Source organism: Wasmannia auropunctata, unplaced genomic scaffold (genome assembly GCF_000956235.1).
Source record: "Wasmannia auropunctata unplaced genomic scaffold, wasmannia.A_1.0 LD336041.1, whole genome shotgun sequence".
In the NCBI taxonomy this organism is placed as follows: domain Eukaryota; kingdom Metazoa; phylum Arthropoda; class Insecta; order Hymenoptera; family Formicidae; genus Wasmannia; species Wasmannia auropunctata.
The window spans coordinates 152,744-170,200 of NW_012026849.1; the positions used below are offsets into that span (position 1 = coordinate 152,744).

The following is a 17,457-nucleotide window of genomic DNA, read 5'->3' on the forward strand; positions in this document are numbered from 1 at the left end:
CTTTTAATTATTTTTTGTTTCCTTTTTATTATAATATATATTATCATTTTTTGTATTAAAGAATAATTTTACAAAGGAAAGAAACATATATAGATATATATGGACATATTTTGCAAATAATTATATATAATTATATGTGGAACTTTTTTTCCCGGGTTAACATAGAATTTCTCAATTGTTTTATTTTGACGACAAATGATTGAAAGATAATCAGTTGAAAGAATACTCAATTAATGCGGCATGTAATCTTCAGTCTGCAAATATGATTCCTCGGGACGGAAAGTGTTCCTTAAAACCGCGACGTACGATCGACTGAGAGGCTACAACATGAGGAAGCGTGTAGAGGTGCCAAGCAAACGGAGCCTCACAAAATTGCCGCGCTTGGGGCTGCCGCAGAAGCCGTACGGATTCTGCTGCGAGGAGAAGGATCAGGATCCCGAGAAGCGCTACGACATGCGGAACCCGCCGTTCACGTCGTCCTTGACGGACGTCGTCCTGGGCGCCGGCGGACCAGGCGTGAAGTTCCGCGTGCAGGACATCGGTCCGCCGCCGTATCCCATCCAACGCAGAATTCTCGAGGCCAAGGGCAGAGCTTATCTGGGACGGTGCAAACGATGCCGGGGTCCTCTGCGGTGGTACCTGGAGGACGAAATCGCGCTCGCGCGCGATTTCCTCGCCAAGGAGAGACGGGACAATTATAATGCAACCGTCAAAAGGAATCTGATGATTGCCAAACGAAAGGGTGAAATTCCACGCCTTCAAATCACGAAACAGATTAATTTCAATTTTTATCATGTATTATTTATCAAGGAGCGAATTACGTGTCTTTATATTAATTCTTTTTGTATAATGTACTACGTTATATACTAATGAAATTAAAAAAAAAAATATTACTCTTTGTGATATACATGTAATTAATTTTCTTGATATTAAATATAATTGCTATAATTTAGGTAATTACTATTTATGTAATTAGTGATTATTTAGAAATATTTATCGATTATGTAATTAAAAAGTATTTTTTTATGTATACAAATGAAAATCATTTATATAATGAGATTTTTCTATATTAATAAAGCAAGAAAACGCAGCAGTACTAAAAAACGGAATTTGAAGATTACTTCTGAAATTACACAAGATAATCAGCAGTTCGAGAAATAATATATAAAAAAATATGGTCTTGAAGAAATCTATTCGTATCTATGTATCACAGTACCGTAACAAGGATTAAAATAAATATGAATAAAATAATTTTTTTATAATAAATCATTTATAAAAAATTATGAAATGCGGATAATTATAAAACGCGGTAGGATACCTTGAAATATTTATTAGAAAAATATATTTTAGCAGAATACAAATACAAATTTTTACAGCTTTGCCTGTCAACTACTATAATCGTAATGTTATACATATTAATAAAGAACTATAGGAAGAAACGGGAAGAACTACATAATACATGGCATAGGATTCGAAATGAATTCACAATTCACGTTTGATTTTAATATATATAATATATATATATATATATGTATGTATAGTTTTAATATATATGAAAAATGTACATAACATAGTAACGACACAAGAAGCAGCTTTTCTCTCTCTTACGATAATCGTTTAGGATAATTTTATTATTACCATATAATGCTTAAAGCTTCAAAAACATACGTTGCATACACGTTTGGACACTACCATTTTATATGCTGCGTAATTATAATGCTGCTAAATATGAAAATAATTTGTAGACATGTTACTTGCTTCTACAGAATTGTGCATTTGTTGAGAACAAAAAATAATCACTATACTTCACTTCTGAAGGAGTAGCATTAAAAATTGTTCCAAACATTTGTTATGATTATCAAATATGTCAAACAAGTAAAAACTGTAAATTGCTTATTATACTTGTGTAAAAAAAAGCAGTTTGTGTGAATAATGTATAATTGCAATAAAGCTGTCTAAAAATTATACATTATTCACACTGCTTTTTGAAAAAGAGTTATCCCAAACTGAAAGCAAAAAATTGGAAAGTTATTGACTTAATCAGGCAATATAATTTGAATCATAATACAAAGTAATCATCATTTAACATAAATAATTCGGTTATCGATTAAGTAAATTAATCTTTGGTTGCATATTTGGCGTGACGCGTACTGTAGCAGCAACATGTAGTAAATTTATGAGAAACGCGGCATATTTGTGTCGTTTGTAAAAAGGAGAAAACAAAAATTAAATTTAAATTAACGATTCGTTTTACACGTTAACGTATGGCTATACTCTTTCAAATATACATTATGTATTGTATAACATAAGAAAACGGTAAATAAAAATGATCTTTTGAAAAAACTGCGTTATACAAGTTCGAATTTTTATACCGTAAATTTACATGTACGTATATAATGGGTGTGTGCATATAAATTCGCAATACGTAACCGCTACGTTATAAAATTATACCATATATTTAGGAATGTTGTCCTCTACAGAAACGCTAAGTACCTCGTCAGTTTCGTTTGCACTGTCGAGGACTGGCTGCACATAGGGATTCACGACTGCAGCCACGATTTTCTCCGAGTGCGATGTCTTTGGTGTCAAACAACGTTTCGTTTCCGTTTCGCTTCGCTTAGACGGCTCGCCTTCGGAAATAAGTTCATCCTTGTCCTTCGATTGTACTTCTGAAGGACTACGTTGCTCAATTGGGTCAGTCTTAACGGCGGGCAACAATTTCGCCGAGGAAGAATCTGCGTTCTCAGATTGGGTCTCCAAACCATTATTGTTTGTACTTTCAGGAATGATTTCGCTCTCCGTTAAACCTTGCCCTTGAATCTGCTCGAGATTCACTTGTTCTCTTGACAGCAAACACGATTCCATCTCTAAAATGGACTTCGAAGACGCGATTGCACCATTTTCCATCTTAGTTACTCCTTGTTCTTCCTGCATGCCTTGACTAGCATCAAGTTGCACAATGCCCTGAGGCTGTGCTTCAGTCGTTACAGATAAAATTTTGTTCGATTCTAAATCCTCGATGTCTCTTTTTGTATCTACAGTCTCTAAAATCTGTGCGTCTAAAACTTCATTATCTATTTCTGTTTGATATCTATGTACTTGAGAATGTAGCTCCTGCTGCTCCGGCTCATTCGCGTTGGTTGCGACGCTCTGTTGCGTTTCGTTTGCATTCAATGAATCTGCATTATCGATTTTTTGCGTCTCTAGCTCGTCGGTGGCGTCTTTTATCATATGCTCAATAATTTCGTCGACGCTAAGTTCCATTACACCGGACGAGGTCATTTGATGACATGATACAATAGCTGCACTTGCACTAGAAATCGTTTCGTTCGCAACGACATCGGTATTCTTGTCCATTTCTGTGCTCACGTTCTTTTTCAATGTTAAAGTACATTCATCAACTGCAACTTCAGAACCGTTGTCGACGTTCTCTTCGATTTCGCTCGCGATTTGTTGATCCTCGCCATTTATATCAGAGTTTTTAATCGATCCGTTAAACACTGCCCCATTAATTTGAAGGGGCTTCTCCATTTGATCGATACATTCCAGATTATCTGTTTGACTGAGTATAGGTTCTTCTGTAGCTTTCTTATCATTTATTAGCTCAGGCTGTTCAGGCTCATGTAATACCGTTTCTTGTTTCTCCACATCGGGAGCAGTATCTTTCGTTTCGGTCACTTTTGGAATGTCTTCGCACTCGGATAAAAGATCAATAACATTTGTCCCGTTTAGGCTTAATCGAACGTGCATTGGGTCGTTCTCGTCGAGGATCTCGAACTGGAACATGGTGGCGCCTTCGGCGGCGAGTTCCTTGAACTTGTCGCAAGCCTTCTCGCTCCACGCGACAACGCTGCTCGGCTTCTCCAACGCGCATCGTTTCGACAAGATGGGGATATTCACGATGTCCTCCGGCAGCACTCTCAACTCTTCCGTAACCGCGGAATTGCCGTAATCCATGTACAGGACCTCCATGCTCTCTTTACAACGCGCGATTATCTTCGCTCTGTACCAATAGCCGTCCTCGGGGTATCGCGCCGCGCAAACCGTGCCGACGTCGAAGCTATTCAACACGAGGAAACTCTCCGCGTCTCGCAGGCGATCCGACATCACCTCCAGCTCGCTTATACTGCTCTCGGCTTGAATCCAGAACTCGTTCGGGCTGTTGATGTGACTGACCACGACATTCGGCGAGTTCTCCTCGCCGAGCGGCGGCAGCCTCTCCTCGATCACCGGCGAGGAACTTCGCTCGCACAAATTGCCAAGCATGTCCGCGACATTTTGACCATCCAACGTCAGTTTCACCAACGACGTCTCTTGCTCCTTCAGTACGTCCAGAATGAAAATCGTCGCGCCGTCCGCGGCCAATTTAACGAATTCTTCGCGCGCCTGCTCGGACCATTCCTCGACTTGCGACGGCAGCTCCAAGCAGCACTTTCGCGACAAGGGCGATATACTCGCTAGGTCTTCTGGAATGGCACGTATCTCGGTGGATATCGCCGAATTTCCGTAATCGATATATATGACTTGCGTGCCGTTCTCGTCGTGAGAGACGACGCGCGCTCTGTACCATTGTTCATCCTCGGGATACTTGGCGACGCACAGCAAACCTTCGTTTATGTCGTCGATCTTCGGGAACATGTCGGCGACCATGAATCTGTCCGCCATCACTTCCAAATCAGCAACAGACTTCTCTTCCTGAACCCAAAACTCGCTCGGCGAATTGATATGACACACGAAGGCCGAATGCGGATCCAGTTCAAGGTCGACTATCTCATCTACGGGCTCCTGCTCGATGTTAATTATGATTGCGTGCTTTTCCTCGACCAACGTCTCGCTGACGCTCTTGTTGTTTATAAACAGCTCTACGCGTTTAGGCGTGGTATCTGCTACTACCAGAGCCTGAAGACTCTCCACTGACGTCACCAAATTCTTGAACCTCTCGCAAGTCAACTCGCTCCAATCCTCCGTGTCGACAGGAATAACGTCGAGTCTGCATTTCAACGCGAATGTCTCTAGGCTCTTCCAGGCGTCTGGTATCTGTCGAATGTTGCTCGTCTTGTTGTCAATGACATCGGTATTGCCGTAGTCTACGAATCGGACAGTCGTAATATCTTCGTCCGCGTCCAATACCTCCGCGCGATACCAGAGATCGTCAATCGAGTAAACGGCCACGCACAAAGCTCCTTCTTCCGGTATACCATCTATCGCTGAAAATTCGGAAACCTCTAGCTGAAGTTGCTCCTGTTTTTCATTAAGATGTGTAATCTTGTCCATACGATGCAGCCAGAACTGACTTGGAGAATCCACGTGAGATATGCATACGTCGAACCTGTCAGGTGTTGCTGTCTCAGGTGTTGCTGTTTCGTGTTTATCAGATGCTGGTTGAGAAGCCGGTTCAGATACCGTTTGTTCTTCTCTCACTAGATTCAACGAGCGGAATTTATCGCTGAGCTTTTCTCCGTTTTCAGCTAGATCGACGATCCATTTTTCATGCACGTTGTAAAATACAGCCACGAGTTCTTTATTCATCAAATGAGTCTGCAGTATCTCTTTCTGTTCGTCCTCGGTGCCAGTGAGAGACACGGATAACGATACTTTTATCGCCAATTGATGGGGTTCGTAAAATTGCGGTTCCAAAATCATGATCGAATCAAGGGCAACTTCCTCGGTATTGCCGTAGTCAATGTAACTTACGTAGGCCGTCGTTTCGGTGAGGCTAATAATTTTCCCTCTGTACCACTGGCCGTCGTCCGAATACTTCGTCGCGCATAACAGATGCATCGCCGGCTCGAGTTTTTGTCCAGAGCTGGCGTAATATTGTTGAAGATCTTCCGACAGTTTAGTCTCAATCTCCACATCCGCGTACCGTTGCAACCAGATGTTGGTAGGATGATCCGCGTACGACACAGAGACGCTGTGAGTTGAACTTAGAATAGGCATGGCACATACGGGTGATGTCGTCTCTTCAGTATTCATTATCCCGTTGCCGAGTAGATCATACAACTTTACGATAAGTCTACACGAAACAAAAGACGTTAGACGTCTATTAGAAACTTATTTTTTTACAATTTATATAATCGCGACAAAATTTACACACAAACCTGCTACTGTAGACTTCTTCCACATGGATTAATACTTCTTTGCCTTCAAGTTCCTTCAATCGTTTATACGTGTCGGGCGGCGCGTCTCGCAAAGAGCATTCTAACGCCTGGTTCTGCATTACCGCGAGCTCTCCAGGTAGAGCCAAAGCCTAGATTATATTGTTACATTAATATAGAAAATAACGAGTATCAAAACTGACTATAAATTTCTTACTTATTTATAGTTCATAATTTCGATCAAATTCAGTATGTCGTAATCTCACATATTGCGACACGATGTATGGTATTAACTCGCGCACCGCCAAATCAATGACCTGTAGAAGTTTTTGTAAATATCTGTCTATGTAGACTCACATTATCCAGGATTTCATCGTACGTCCCGGTATCAATGAGCTTTACGTCAAACTCGGCGGACCGTGTGCAGTTAATCACTACAGCTCGCCTCCACGTTCCATTTGAATGGACTAAACAACCCGCGCCGAGACACAACTCGCGGGTCGATAATCGCGGCATCACCTGACATTATTTGTGACTTCTCCTTATCAATGAAATTCGCTCGAATTCATGCGAACGATCGTTAGATTGAATGAAAAGATAGATCAAGCTATTTCGAAATTATTGTTAAATTATTGTTATTTTAGGAAATTCGAACATTATGATGAGGGGGACATTTAGGGATACTATGTTACGACTGATTTTTAATTATTTAGCTGTTAATACCATATATCGTGCAATGATATTTAAGACATTTTATTTTATGGGATCGACATTGAAGTCTCAGAAAAGCATTTATTCATAATCAGACTAGATATCATAAATTGTTATGTGATTTACCAGATTAGTTATTTATATGTTAAATGAAATATTCAACTTTTTAAATACATGAATAAACTTTTCTTTTCCATCACCGTAATATATCACATTTAAGGATCTTGAACAAATATGAATTAGACGAATTATAACGAGTCATTTCTAATTTGTTTAATTTTCGAATTTTCAAATTTGCTCAATTGTTTAGGAAACTGAAGAAATTTATTTTAAATACATGGATTTTGCTTGTTATTAAATGACAGATATCATAGCTTGTTATTACGACAAGCCGTTAGTCCATGTTTGTTAGAAAATGAAAAGTTACTTTTTTAATTTTTCATAAAATTTGCAATATATATATATATAGCAGAATATGCGATTGAAATATGACAGAATATAAGATGCGGCTGAAATGCGTTAAACATACCTCTGTATCTTTATCAGTCATGTATTGGTTAACAATGTTTTCACATTTTGTAGCAGATGGAAGCTGGATATAAAACTTAACTGTGCTTTCTACACTAGAAATTCTCATTTTGAGAGTTTGGCCACTCAATAGACTTATATCTACTCTCTCTACTTCACCGACCTTTTTTTCTTCTACATTAGATGTTTCTGTAGCTAAAATATAAAAAATTATAATGTTAAACTTTCATATGAATCTATAATATGCAACTTTTGTTGTGCGTGTTGAAATATAAATGGATTTTGAAATAATTCTTACCACCGGTTGTTTCAACTGCAGTTGTTATAGCAAGATTTTGTTGTACTAACATATCACCCACATCTTGTCCATTATTATTTAATGAAATTATATATTGATCGTCTTTAAAACTGTGGAATATGCATTCGTATTTGTCGGCGTTAAAGTAACTGTCGAGCGCGTTATTATCCACTTTAAGCCAATTCGAATTAGATATATCTTTTAAGGAACACTGCACTGCTAATTTGGGTAGCTGCATGAATTTCTTCTCGACGGGATAGATATTATGTCGATGTACAGTTGCGCAATTTCCAAAATCTATATACTGAATTCTGTATGCATCCTTCCGCGTATCAATACTTATAACTTCCGCTCTATACAGAGCTTTATCTTCGGAAAATATAGCTATAACTGCTGAACCAATCTAAAAAGAGCAACAGTTACATTTTTATTTATTCAATTACTACTTTTTTCATAAATACATAAATATATTTTTAGAATAAAAATAGTAAATCTTGATAAATAGAAAAAATAATAATTACCTCCAATTTATATGTCACAGGTTTCCTACCAGCATACGTTTTTTGAATCTCGCTCATCATTGCCTTAAATTCGGCTTCTTTAGATAACAGTTGGCAATATAACTTATTAGGATTGATAAACCATGTCACGACTATATTATGTTTAGATTCAGACTCGAATAAAATTGTTTGCCACTTGAAATCAGGCGAAGCATAATCTGTAGCTGTTTTGATTTCCACAGTCGTAGTTTCAAATGTGTCTTTACTTGTCGCAACTTGTTTCGCTTTCGTTAAATCTGCGATTGTGCAAAACTCCTCGTTTATATAATTAGTGTTCGGTACACCGTCAACAACTTCACACAATTGTACTTCATACATCTCGTCTTTTTCAGAGACAAACTCCACCTGTAAAGGCTTCCCGTCGGCCTTCTCCACGAAAATCGCATGTTGCTCTTCCTCATTGCCCGTATTTGTCAATCCGAGCAATTTACAACGTACCGCTTGCATCGGCAGCTTTAGAAAATCTTCCAAAATGACCTTGATGTTCGTTAAGTCGACTAACTCTGTATTTCCATAATCGACGAATTCCACGGTTGCGCTATTCTCTTCTACAGATTTGATTACCGCTCGATACCATTTGAGATCCTCTGAGTATTGAGCGACACAATATGTACCAATTTGTATCTCGGAGGCTTGCATCGTTTCGCCACCATTCTCGTAAGTCGCAGCAATATTTTCCATAATAGAATCCAACTCCAAGCAGTCGGGACTTAACTGAACGAAAAAGTCCGATGGGCTGTTAATGAATACAACTTCGCAATTCTTCACGGAACCAAGAGTAATATCAATCTTCTTTAATGAAAGTTGGGATTTTCCGCCAACAGCGGTAATATTGTCCTGTAGCCTTTTGTTAGCGCCATTTGTATCCCAAGGTTCACTATCAGTTGTCTGTAAATAACGGTACATGCGCATGTAATATTTTATAAAATTTTGAAATCTATCAAATGTATAAATGTAGAATTCATACTATTTATTAATATATTAATTACAATTGAATTTTTCTTACCTGATTGAACAAAACTTCATTTGTATTATCCTCTTTTCTGAAATTATTACTGCTGTTGTCATTGTCACCTACATAACAAAATATATCATAAAATCACATTTTTATATTATATGGTAAACATCAAATATCACATTTGTAAATATTAAGTACCATTAAATTTATCGTTCCTATAATTAGCTTTATAAGCTGGTTTCTTGTCATCCCAATTCGTAGTCTGCCATCTGCCCGGCGTTCCACCGTCGCGGCTTCCTCCTCGGTTATCGTTAAAACCATTACGTTTGAAGCCACCTTTCCCTCGCCTATCATTACTTTTAGACGAAGTATCCGAATCTTTATCACTATTTGCTTTATCAAACGAATTGTTACGGTTGTGTCTCCTTTCATTGCCAGCGAATCTATTTCCACTGTCGCGAGGAGGTCCTCTATTACCTCTATTAAATGATGTATTTACATCACCCTCATCGTATTTGTTGAACGATTTATCTCTATCAAATCTATTGTTTGTTGGTCTATCTCTAAACCGATCGTTCTGTGAACCGTCACGATGAAAACTGGTTCTCTCACGTTTATTATCGTATTGTTTCTCTTGAGACCATTCGCTTTTCCAATTCGATTTATTTTCTTGGAAGGGCTTAGCGTTTTGGTTACGCCATGACTCCATGTTACTTTTTTTACTATATCTATCTTTATCTTCACTGTAACAGAAAAAAATACAACTGTATTAAAATAACTTCATTTAAACACAACGTAATAAAAAAAATAGTATTGCATTAGGAAAAATTAATAAATTATAATATTGTATTTATTTACAAAATTTTTATATACATAATATATATATATACATATATAAAGTAAATTGATAAATCATGAAAAATTAGAATACAATTTAATGTAATAAAATCATATTCAATAGATCGTAATCATAAGATAATACTTTTCTACATAATATATATAGAAATTTTATAGCTTACGTTAAACACAATGTTATGAAATTTTATATAATAAAAAACACATTTATAAACACATCTTGTTATAAACACATTTTTATACAAGACTTAGGATGCAATAAATTATAGCATCTTATGCTATAATTTTCTTGTAAATGTTGAATATATTACAATAATTAAGAACCATTTACTTTTATTCAATTTTGATAATAGCTAATTATCATCAATTTATTACCTCTGGAATTCATTCATTGTCTTTACAGGATGCTGAACTTCTTCATTTCGTGAGCATGTTGTAGCATTTTCTTTATCGCAGAACAAATTATTCAGTAACTGAGGGTGAACGCTCCTCATCGTGTCAAATTCGTATAAATCGACTAATAGGCCATTGGGTTGTGCAGCAACTACTTTCATGTAAAAACGTTTCTCAAGTGTCAATCTTTCGAAACGATTAGAATCTTCTTGATCTAATGAAAGCACCTCGTAGCCATTCAATGCACACTTTACAGCTTGCGCAGGCAATTTCGTTACTAAATCGTCATGAATTGCACGAATGGATATTACAGGTAGTACCTCTTCGTTTCCGTAGTCAACATATACTACTTTGACTTTATCTCCAACAATGCCAAGGATTTGTGCACGGTACCTAAAAAGAAAAGACCATATGTGACGATCATCATCAATATAGAGTGTAATAATAGCTAGTTAACATTGCGCTACTTCAAAACTTACCATTGTGACTCGTATAGAGCGGCACAGGGTAGTCCTGCTTTCAATTGTGCTATATTTAAGGTAGACGCAGTTTTCGCATACTGCGTCAGGCCGGCCATTATCGACTCGAGGGACTTAATCCCGCTATCAAGTTGCACAAAGAATTTTTTACACGACTCCACATAGGAGACATGCACAACTTCCTGGAAATCTTTTGCCAGTCGTCGTAATTGCGGATAGGAATATGTTATCGGCACCGCCGCAACTGGCGCCGGGAATGCTTTCTTCAGCATGTCCTTTACATTGACACCATTTTCGTACAAGTCACCGTATTGAATCAACGGCGGCCCCTCCGGTGGACGGACGTGTAGAACAAGTAATCTTCGGTACACCAGTTGCTTAAAGTACTCCTTCATCTCTTGCGAGATAATCAGTTCTTTCAAGCCGCTCAAAGTGAATCGAATCGACAACACCTTGGGATTGATATACTTGGGCGGCAGTTGGAAAATGTCTGTATACGGCAAAATTTCCGTGTGACCGAAATCGACGTAATACAGCTTGCACTTGTGCTCCATCACGGACATCACAACCGCACGACACAGCACCCTCTCGCCACCGGTGTCGTTGTAGCGTCCCAGGCAAACCGATCCCGGCAACGGTGGCTCCTGCAACGGTTGCTTCGGATGGTTGTTTATCTCGGTCATAAGCTGCGTCAGTATATCTCTCGCAGTTTCAACTTGTACGGAAAATTTGTGCGGGCCGTCTTCGACGTGCGATATCAGCACTTCGTGATGTGAGCCCACGTCTAATACCCGCGACTTAAACACGAGTGCTTCTTGATGGACAGGCGGTGGCGGATGCTGCATTATCGGCGCAGGAGCGACATGTTTGGGTTGATTCACATCGGGAGAATAAGTCTTGTGGTACAACCCCTGAACATTGGCATTATGATTCATATTTGGATTTTGCACCATTGGCATTGCTGCAAAGTTATTTATATTGCCCTTGTTTTGTTGCTGATATGGCATTTGTTGAAGCATTCGAGATTGCAGCATCTGCTTTGGTGGTCTAAATAATAAAAAGTGAAAAATTATTTAAGTGATACAAATAAAAAAAGAATCTTAAAAAATATATATATATACATATATCGTTAAGTCTAAAAAAATTAATAATAAAATAGACTATACCTAAACATGTCTTGTAAAGTGGCTGGTAAAGCTATACGTTCCTTCACCAACAACTCGCTCAAGTCCTCATTGTTGCACCACAATTTAATCAGGCGATGATTGTTCAGCGTCTGAATCAACGCTCTGTATTCGTTGTAACAAATAGTCTTTTTGATAGTCTCGATCGTTCTATTTTCCCAAACGCCGTTCACAGGCAATACGTTGAGCAACGTAAATTCGCCTGCCATTGGTCCGTAAGCCTGCAGAGGCTCGGCTCCGCGTATGTTGTCCAAGAGATGGATGTCATTCGGCAACAGTACCTCCACGTTGCCGTAGTCGATGAAGTGCACGACAATCATGCCGTCGGGACGCACATTGAGTATCTTCGCCCGGTAATAGCCCTCGGTCTGAAATCTAGCGCAGCACAAGGTGCCGGGGATCAGTCTGCTGGCCTTGGTGGGGCAGCCGTATCCCTGATTGAACTGATCTATCAGGGGATATATGTAGTGCTCTATGGCGGTGGCGGCCTGCTTGTCCACCTGGCCCCATATCTTCAGGTAAATGTCGTCCGGTTCCACGTGCGTGACGAAAATGAAGCACTCGGAGGACGACGGTTGCTGGGTCATGTTGGCTCGTTCTGGCAACATTTTCTCAGACCGAACGCCTATACGTGTGCTCACACACCGCCCTCGTGCCTCGTTACCTCTCTCGCTTCCGTCGTTCGGATGCCCTGCAACAGACGCGGCACAGTTAGTCAAAGAACCGTATTTCTCCTCCCTCTCCTCCCCCTCCCCCCCTCCACGCGAACGGCGACGGTGAGGAATGTTTTTATAGATATCGCGAGTATTGCATTACGGTGGCCGTGTCGATTACACGGGGCGCACGCAATTCGCGCGATAACACAGCTACGCCGCGGATATTCTCTAGCCTGACGAATCCTCGAATCGCCGGCGACTCGGGATGAAAATATGAAATTTCGCGTTCTCAGCCCCGTTCACGACGGCGCGCGTTCCGCACGATTCCACGACAATCGTTACCTTGAATCGACGTCGTGTTTCACATCTGCCAAATAATTCGCGAGCGCCGTCCGTTCCACTTCATCAAGCCTCTTTTTTTTTTCCTCTCCCTCTCCCACCCGCCTTTTCACGTCGCCGGGAGCCGCGCGACACGATCGTCGAAACAATCAATCGTGCCCTTGCTGTTGACCCTTTTCACCGAGAGAGAGAAAGAGAGAGAGAGAGAGAGAGAAAAGCAGAAAACGCGTTGTATACAACGCACACACTCCGATCGACGATGTACACACACGCGAATGTCGCGAATACGTGCTGCTGCAACTTCCAACGGGGAGGGGGAGAAGAAAAAAACACGGCTAACGAATGGAACGCGAAACGAGCACGGATGTTTGTACAGTTACCTGGAATTCGATGTTATTCCTCTTTCACGCGCGGCTCACCTCTTCCAACCTATTCGATCGCCAGTGAGGCTAATGACGCAACCACGCCGTGTTTCGAACCACGCGAAGCCCCGTTTCGAAAAACGCACCACTTTTGGCGCTTGTCCTTTGTTTAACGCCGACAACTTACGAATGGACGTTTCCCACATATTGAAAGAGCGCTAAATTCAAACGGGGTTCAAACAATCAATAGCGACGTAATAATAATGTAATAATTCATATATGGGGTATCCGTATCGAAAATGCAGAATAAAAAAGAATCCTTGTGGATAAAAATATTCTGTAAGGAAAGTTCTCGAGAAGCGAGATAATAAAAGCGTATAATCTTTTACTTCGAATAGTACGATTCCTTCCTTTTCTCTGCCATCATTTCAATTATTTCACAATACCACTTATAATGTTGTAAATTTTCACAATTGTTTCGCAATTCATTAATATTGTTCCACGTGAATTTATTTTTAATATATATCTTTATACATGTATGATTAAAAACACATATATTTTGTACATGCATTAGAAGATTTTTATAGGATCTTTTTATCTGAGATTTTTGTTTTAGAACGAATTACAAAATTGCCGAGGAAAATGCATCTTTTATTTCTATGTGCAATACAAGAGAAGAAGATAATTCTCGATATTTCTAAACATCGAAGATTACAGACTTTATTCAAAACTAGTGATTATCAATTAGCGAGTATTGCACTCGATTTTCTTAATAAATACATGTTTTTTTTTTTTCGTTATATTCTCTTTTTACGCGCCTCTCTAAGGCATGAACACATTTTTATTAGAAACTTTAATACATTTTAGAATAGCTATAGTATATTTATCTTATTTCATACGACTAATTGTACAGCAGCTTTATATCACTGCTGCACGACACAGTAATTCTCAAAATTAGACTTTTAAGTACATTATTCATCAACAAGTAGTTACTTTATAAATTGCAAATCCGCTTTCCGCAAACTCTTACTTCAATGACAACTTAATTGATACTTTTCTCGTTACATCGTATGCATTATAATTAAACAACTTTTTAAGAGCAAAGGGGAGAGAAGAGTAAACTTACTGAATAAAGACAGTTACTTAACTCGAAATACTTATTTGTCAGTTGCCGTACGTAGTTGAGCAATGTGATTTGCTAGATCAACAAAAAAGTATACATTTTGATGCGTTTCCAGCAAAACACGATGTACATTTGTATATATATTTTTATACTATCTTATTGAGCTGAGTAGCGATACGAGGAGTCTGGAAATGAATTGGAGATTCCGAAATAAGATCACCGCGATCTCGGACGAATACGGACAGTACGATATTTGTAGCTATGATAGAGTGGGATGATCCGAAATCGACGCGTCCTCCGTGTCCTCCTCGAATTCGTTATCGCTGTTCAGGGACAGGTGCTCCCTTAAAACGAGAGAGCGCATCTGTTCCAGGACCTGATGCAAGGAATCCGACCTCTGGTCTATTCTATCGTTCAGAGGCGTAGCGTCGCCACTCGCCGTCCCGCCCGCAGGTGTCTGTGGCGTGTTACTAGGCGGTATGGGGGTATTCGTGCCGTCGCCTGTACCTATTAACACAACACAGTACGTCACATTTGACCAAGGATATCCTTACCGCGAATACGATTTTATTATTCCGCTTATTGCATCCTACCCATGCTGTCACTCGCAGGACTAGCCGGCCGCTCGGCGCCCCTTATCTCCCTCACAATCTCCTCGTCCTGCACATTGAGCCGTAATCCGGCGACTCCTTTTCTCGGGACGTTGTACAAATCTCTCTTGATTCTCCTCCGTCTGGAAGGATCGTTTCTACGCAACTGAAGCATCGAGCCGAAATCGGCGATGTAGAGGAATCCTGCGATCAGCAACTCGCAGGTCCTCTTGCCCTGCTTGTATGCCGTTTCTAATTCGATACTCGTACGCTGATCGTATTGCCACCAACCTGAAAGTATTAACTTAAGAGCCACTTGTTCCAATGTTATAATGAGATTTACAGATCATGCGTCACTCATTTACAAGTGAATTAAAAGACACATTGTGGAAAACTGTAGTTGGGAAAATATATAAAAAAAGATATATTTTTAGTACAATAGCTTTATTGAAAAAAAAAAAATGTATATATCTTTTTATGTTAAGTATCTTAGTTGTATAACATTTTATGGCAATTAACTTTTCACTTTTAATTGTTAACATTGTCAATACTTTGTATATTAGCATATATACATAACACTTGCGCACACATTCTATTTTATTTCCAATATCGTTTTTACTTATGCAATGCTTTATGATAAATGTATATAATGCTGTATGAAATCGATGTACGAACGTATGTTTGGTATGTTATCAAATACGGGGAAGGTTTGGAATTGGATCTTCAACTCTTAACAGGCAAATAATTCATTTCGCATTTTACATGCATTATCGTACACCCGAGACACCCTTGCATGGGGCATCTTTACTGTCACGTTTGATATTACGTTTGTAACGTGGATTGTGTTTTCTATATTGACACTTGTTTTCAAAGTCAATTACGTAAAGCATGCCACAGATCAAAAGTTCGCATTGCGTATCCCCTAGTTTGTAAATAGTCTCCAGATCATTGCTTGTCCTTGGATCATATTTCCACCAACCTAAGGAGGGGGTAGGATATCAAATTTTGTGCGCCCATGTATATGTAAATGCTTTAAAAGTATTTGCAAATTAGAAAAATTTACAACAAATGTATAACGTTGAATGAGATTTACTCGGAAGAATTTCCCACATCGACAGACACAAATGTACAAATTTAAATGTTGAAATGTACAAAAAAATGTAATCAAACAAATTAAATTGACATTTTACCATTTCGGCCTTCGTAAAACCATTGGTACTCTTCCTCAGGATGTTCCGACTCCTTCTGGGGCTCCTCGACCTCCACCAACTGAGGCCTCTCTAGAAAATCTGGCGGGATCTCTTGACGACACATCGGACATCGTTTGCTCTGATTAGCAACACCCTTTACGCACAAATAGCAGTAGATATGACTGCAGGGTAATCGCGCTGGATGAATGCAAGGCTGTAGGCATACTGCGCATTCTGGTACGACAGTGGGACCTAACGAAGCAACAGAAAGCTATAGGTTAATATGCGCGTAAAAAATTTATTCGTAAAAATAAAGTGACAAATTATGGGGATTTCTCATTAGGTAAAATTTTTGACAAGATTCGACACAGCTATTATGATATACTGTATATCATCAGCACTATATGTAAGAAAGATCTAACGCAATTATCATTATATATTATAATATATAATTAATATGTGTACAATTATTGCTGCATATTAAATGTTATATATTATGCAACTGTATGAATTTCAATATACAATAATAGCCGTGTAGGGCTTTCTTATCTAGAACTACATAATATATTATCGCACATAACATATCATGGAGTGCAGCCTCCCAAATGACGCGATGATTCATGCCGAGATATAACGACCGACGACAAGTACGTACCTTCCTTTTCCTCGGAATTATCCTTTTCCTTAATACCGCCGCCAGATTTCTCCGGTACGTCGAGCTTCGCTTGTGCCATGACGGTTTGTGGCAGGACGGATCGCGGCGATCGCCGGCAGGGTCAGAGCAGGGTCAGAGCCTCATCGACGTAACCGATTCCTCGTCCAGTTTGTAAACAGCAACACGCGTCTTGTCAATACTCGCGACGGTCGGCCATGTTGCTTGTTTATGACGTGTCCCGGGGCTCTCAACCTCGTGCGTGCCGCTCGAAGTTATCGCCGTCCCCACCCCGTTTCGTGTGGCGCCCCTGCTCGAGATTGCGATTCTCGCGGCCGCCCGCGATTATCGTGAACGCCGATCCGGCCGATCGGCGAGGACGGCGAGGTGGTGTGAAGATGCGACTGACGTGAGTGGAGACGCGATTGATGGACGCGCGCGGCATATACGTATATTGATCGGACTCGTATAGCTTCGCGCG

The 17,457-nt window shown here is 39.7% G+C and overlaps 3 protein-coding genes across 6 annotated transcripts; 1 reads left to right on the plus strand and 2 right to left on the minus strand.

The window, feature by feature from the left end:
• Positions 1 to 174: 174 nt before the first annotated feature.
• On the plus strand, positions 175 to 1,266 carry LOC105451876. Of its 2 annotated transcripts, none has more exons than XM_011692581.1 (2): positions 175 to 742; positions 1,083 to 1,266. In XM_011692581.1, the coding sequence occupies exons 1-2, from the start codon at positions 328 to 330 to the stop codon at positions 1,112 to 1,114; spliced, it is 447 nt and encodes a 148-aa protein (XP_011690883.1). In that variant the 5' UTR covers positions 175 to 327; the 3' UTR covers positions 1,115 to 1,266. The 2 variants fall into 2 exon arrangements, with proteins under 2 accessions (XP_011690883.1, XP_011690882.1); XM_011692580.1 differs by having other exon boundaries at positions 179 to 742; positions 1,079 to 1,266.
• Positions 1,267 to 1,315: 49 nt separating this feature from the next.
• LOC105451877 (maternal protein tudor) lies at positions 1,316 to 13,802 on the minus strand. Of its 3 annotated transcripts, none has more exons than XM_011692583.1 (12): positions 13,440 to 13,802; positions 12,047 to 12,755; positions 10,881 to 11,927; positions 10,384 to 10,794; positions 9,352 to 9,896; positions 9,202 to 9,269; positions 8,157 to 9,083; positions 7,636 to 8,038; positions 7,339 to 7,532; positions 6,456 to 6,617; positions 6,102 to 6,250; positions 1,316 to 6,016 (listed from the first exon to the last, which is right to left on the minus strand). In XM_011692583.1, the coding sequence occupies exons 2-12, from the start codon at positions 12,670 to 12,672 to the stop codon at positions 2,446 to 2,448; spliced, it is 8,103 nt and encodes a 2,700-aa protein (XP_011690885.1). In that variant the 5' UTR covers positions 12,673 to 12,755; positions 13,440 to 13,802; the 3' UTR covers positions 1,316 to 2,445. The 3 variants fall into 3 exon arrangements, with proteins under 3 accessions (XP_011690885.1, XP_011690884.1, XP_011690886.1); XM_011692582.1 differs by lacking the exon at positions 13,440 to 13,802 and adding an exon at positions 13,063 to 13,427; XM_011692584.1 differs by lacking the exons at positions 6,456 to 6,617; positions 13,440 to 13,802 and adding an exon at positions 13,063 to 13,427.
• Positions 13,803 to 14,051: 249 nt separating this feature from the next.
• Positions 14,052 to 17,227, minus strand: LOC105451878 (E3 ubiquitin-protein ligase RNF146). The gene is made up of 4 exons (XM_011692585.1): positions 16,980 to 17,227; positions 16,325 to 16,576; positions 15,138 to 15,425; positions 14,052 to 15,051 (listed from the first exon to the last, which is right to left on the minus strand). Exons 1-4 carry the CDS (start codon positions 17,056 to 17,058, stop codon positions 14,804 to 14,806), a joined length of 867 nt encoding a protein of 288 aa, XP_011690887.1. The 5' UTR covers positions 17,059 to 17,227; the 3' UTR covers positions 14,052 to 14,803.
• Between the last annotated feature and the right edge of the window lie 230 nt (positions 17,228 to 17,457).

Coding starts and splice junctions, on each gene's coding strand:
- LOC105451876 (XM_011692580.1), top strand. CDS start 328: ATGAGGAAGCGTGTAGAGGTGCCAAGCAAACGGAGCCTCACAAAATTG. Junction 743..1,078: donor GATGATTGCCAAACGAAAGG/GTGAAATTCCAC, acceptor ATATTAATAAAG/CAAGAAAACGCAGCAGTACT.
- LOC105451877 (XM_011692583.1), bottom strand. CDS start 12,672: ATGTTGCCAGAACGAGCCAACATGACCCAGCAACCGTCGTCCTCCGAG. Junction 9,270..9,351: donor TAGGAACGATAAATTTAATG/GTACTTAATATT, acceptor TTTGTTATGTAG/GTGACAATGACAACAGCAGT. Junction 6,017..6,101: donor GAAGAAGTCTACAGTAGCAG/GTTTGTGTGTAA, acceptor TGTTTCGTGTAG/ACTTATCGTAAAGTTGTATG.
- LOC105451878 (XM_011692585.1), bottom strand. CDS start 17,058: ATGGCACAAGCGAAGCTCGACGTACCGGAGAAATCTGGCGGCGGTATT. Junction 15,426..16,324: donor GTTTTACGAAGGCCGAAATG/GTAAAATGTCAA, acceptor TAATACTTTCAG/GTTGGTGGCAATACGATCAG. Junction 15,052..15,137: donor TCCTGCGAGTGACAGCATGG/GTAGGATGCAAT, acceptor TTGTGTTAATAG/GTACAGGCGACGGCACGAAT.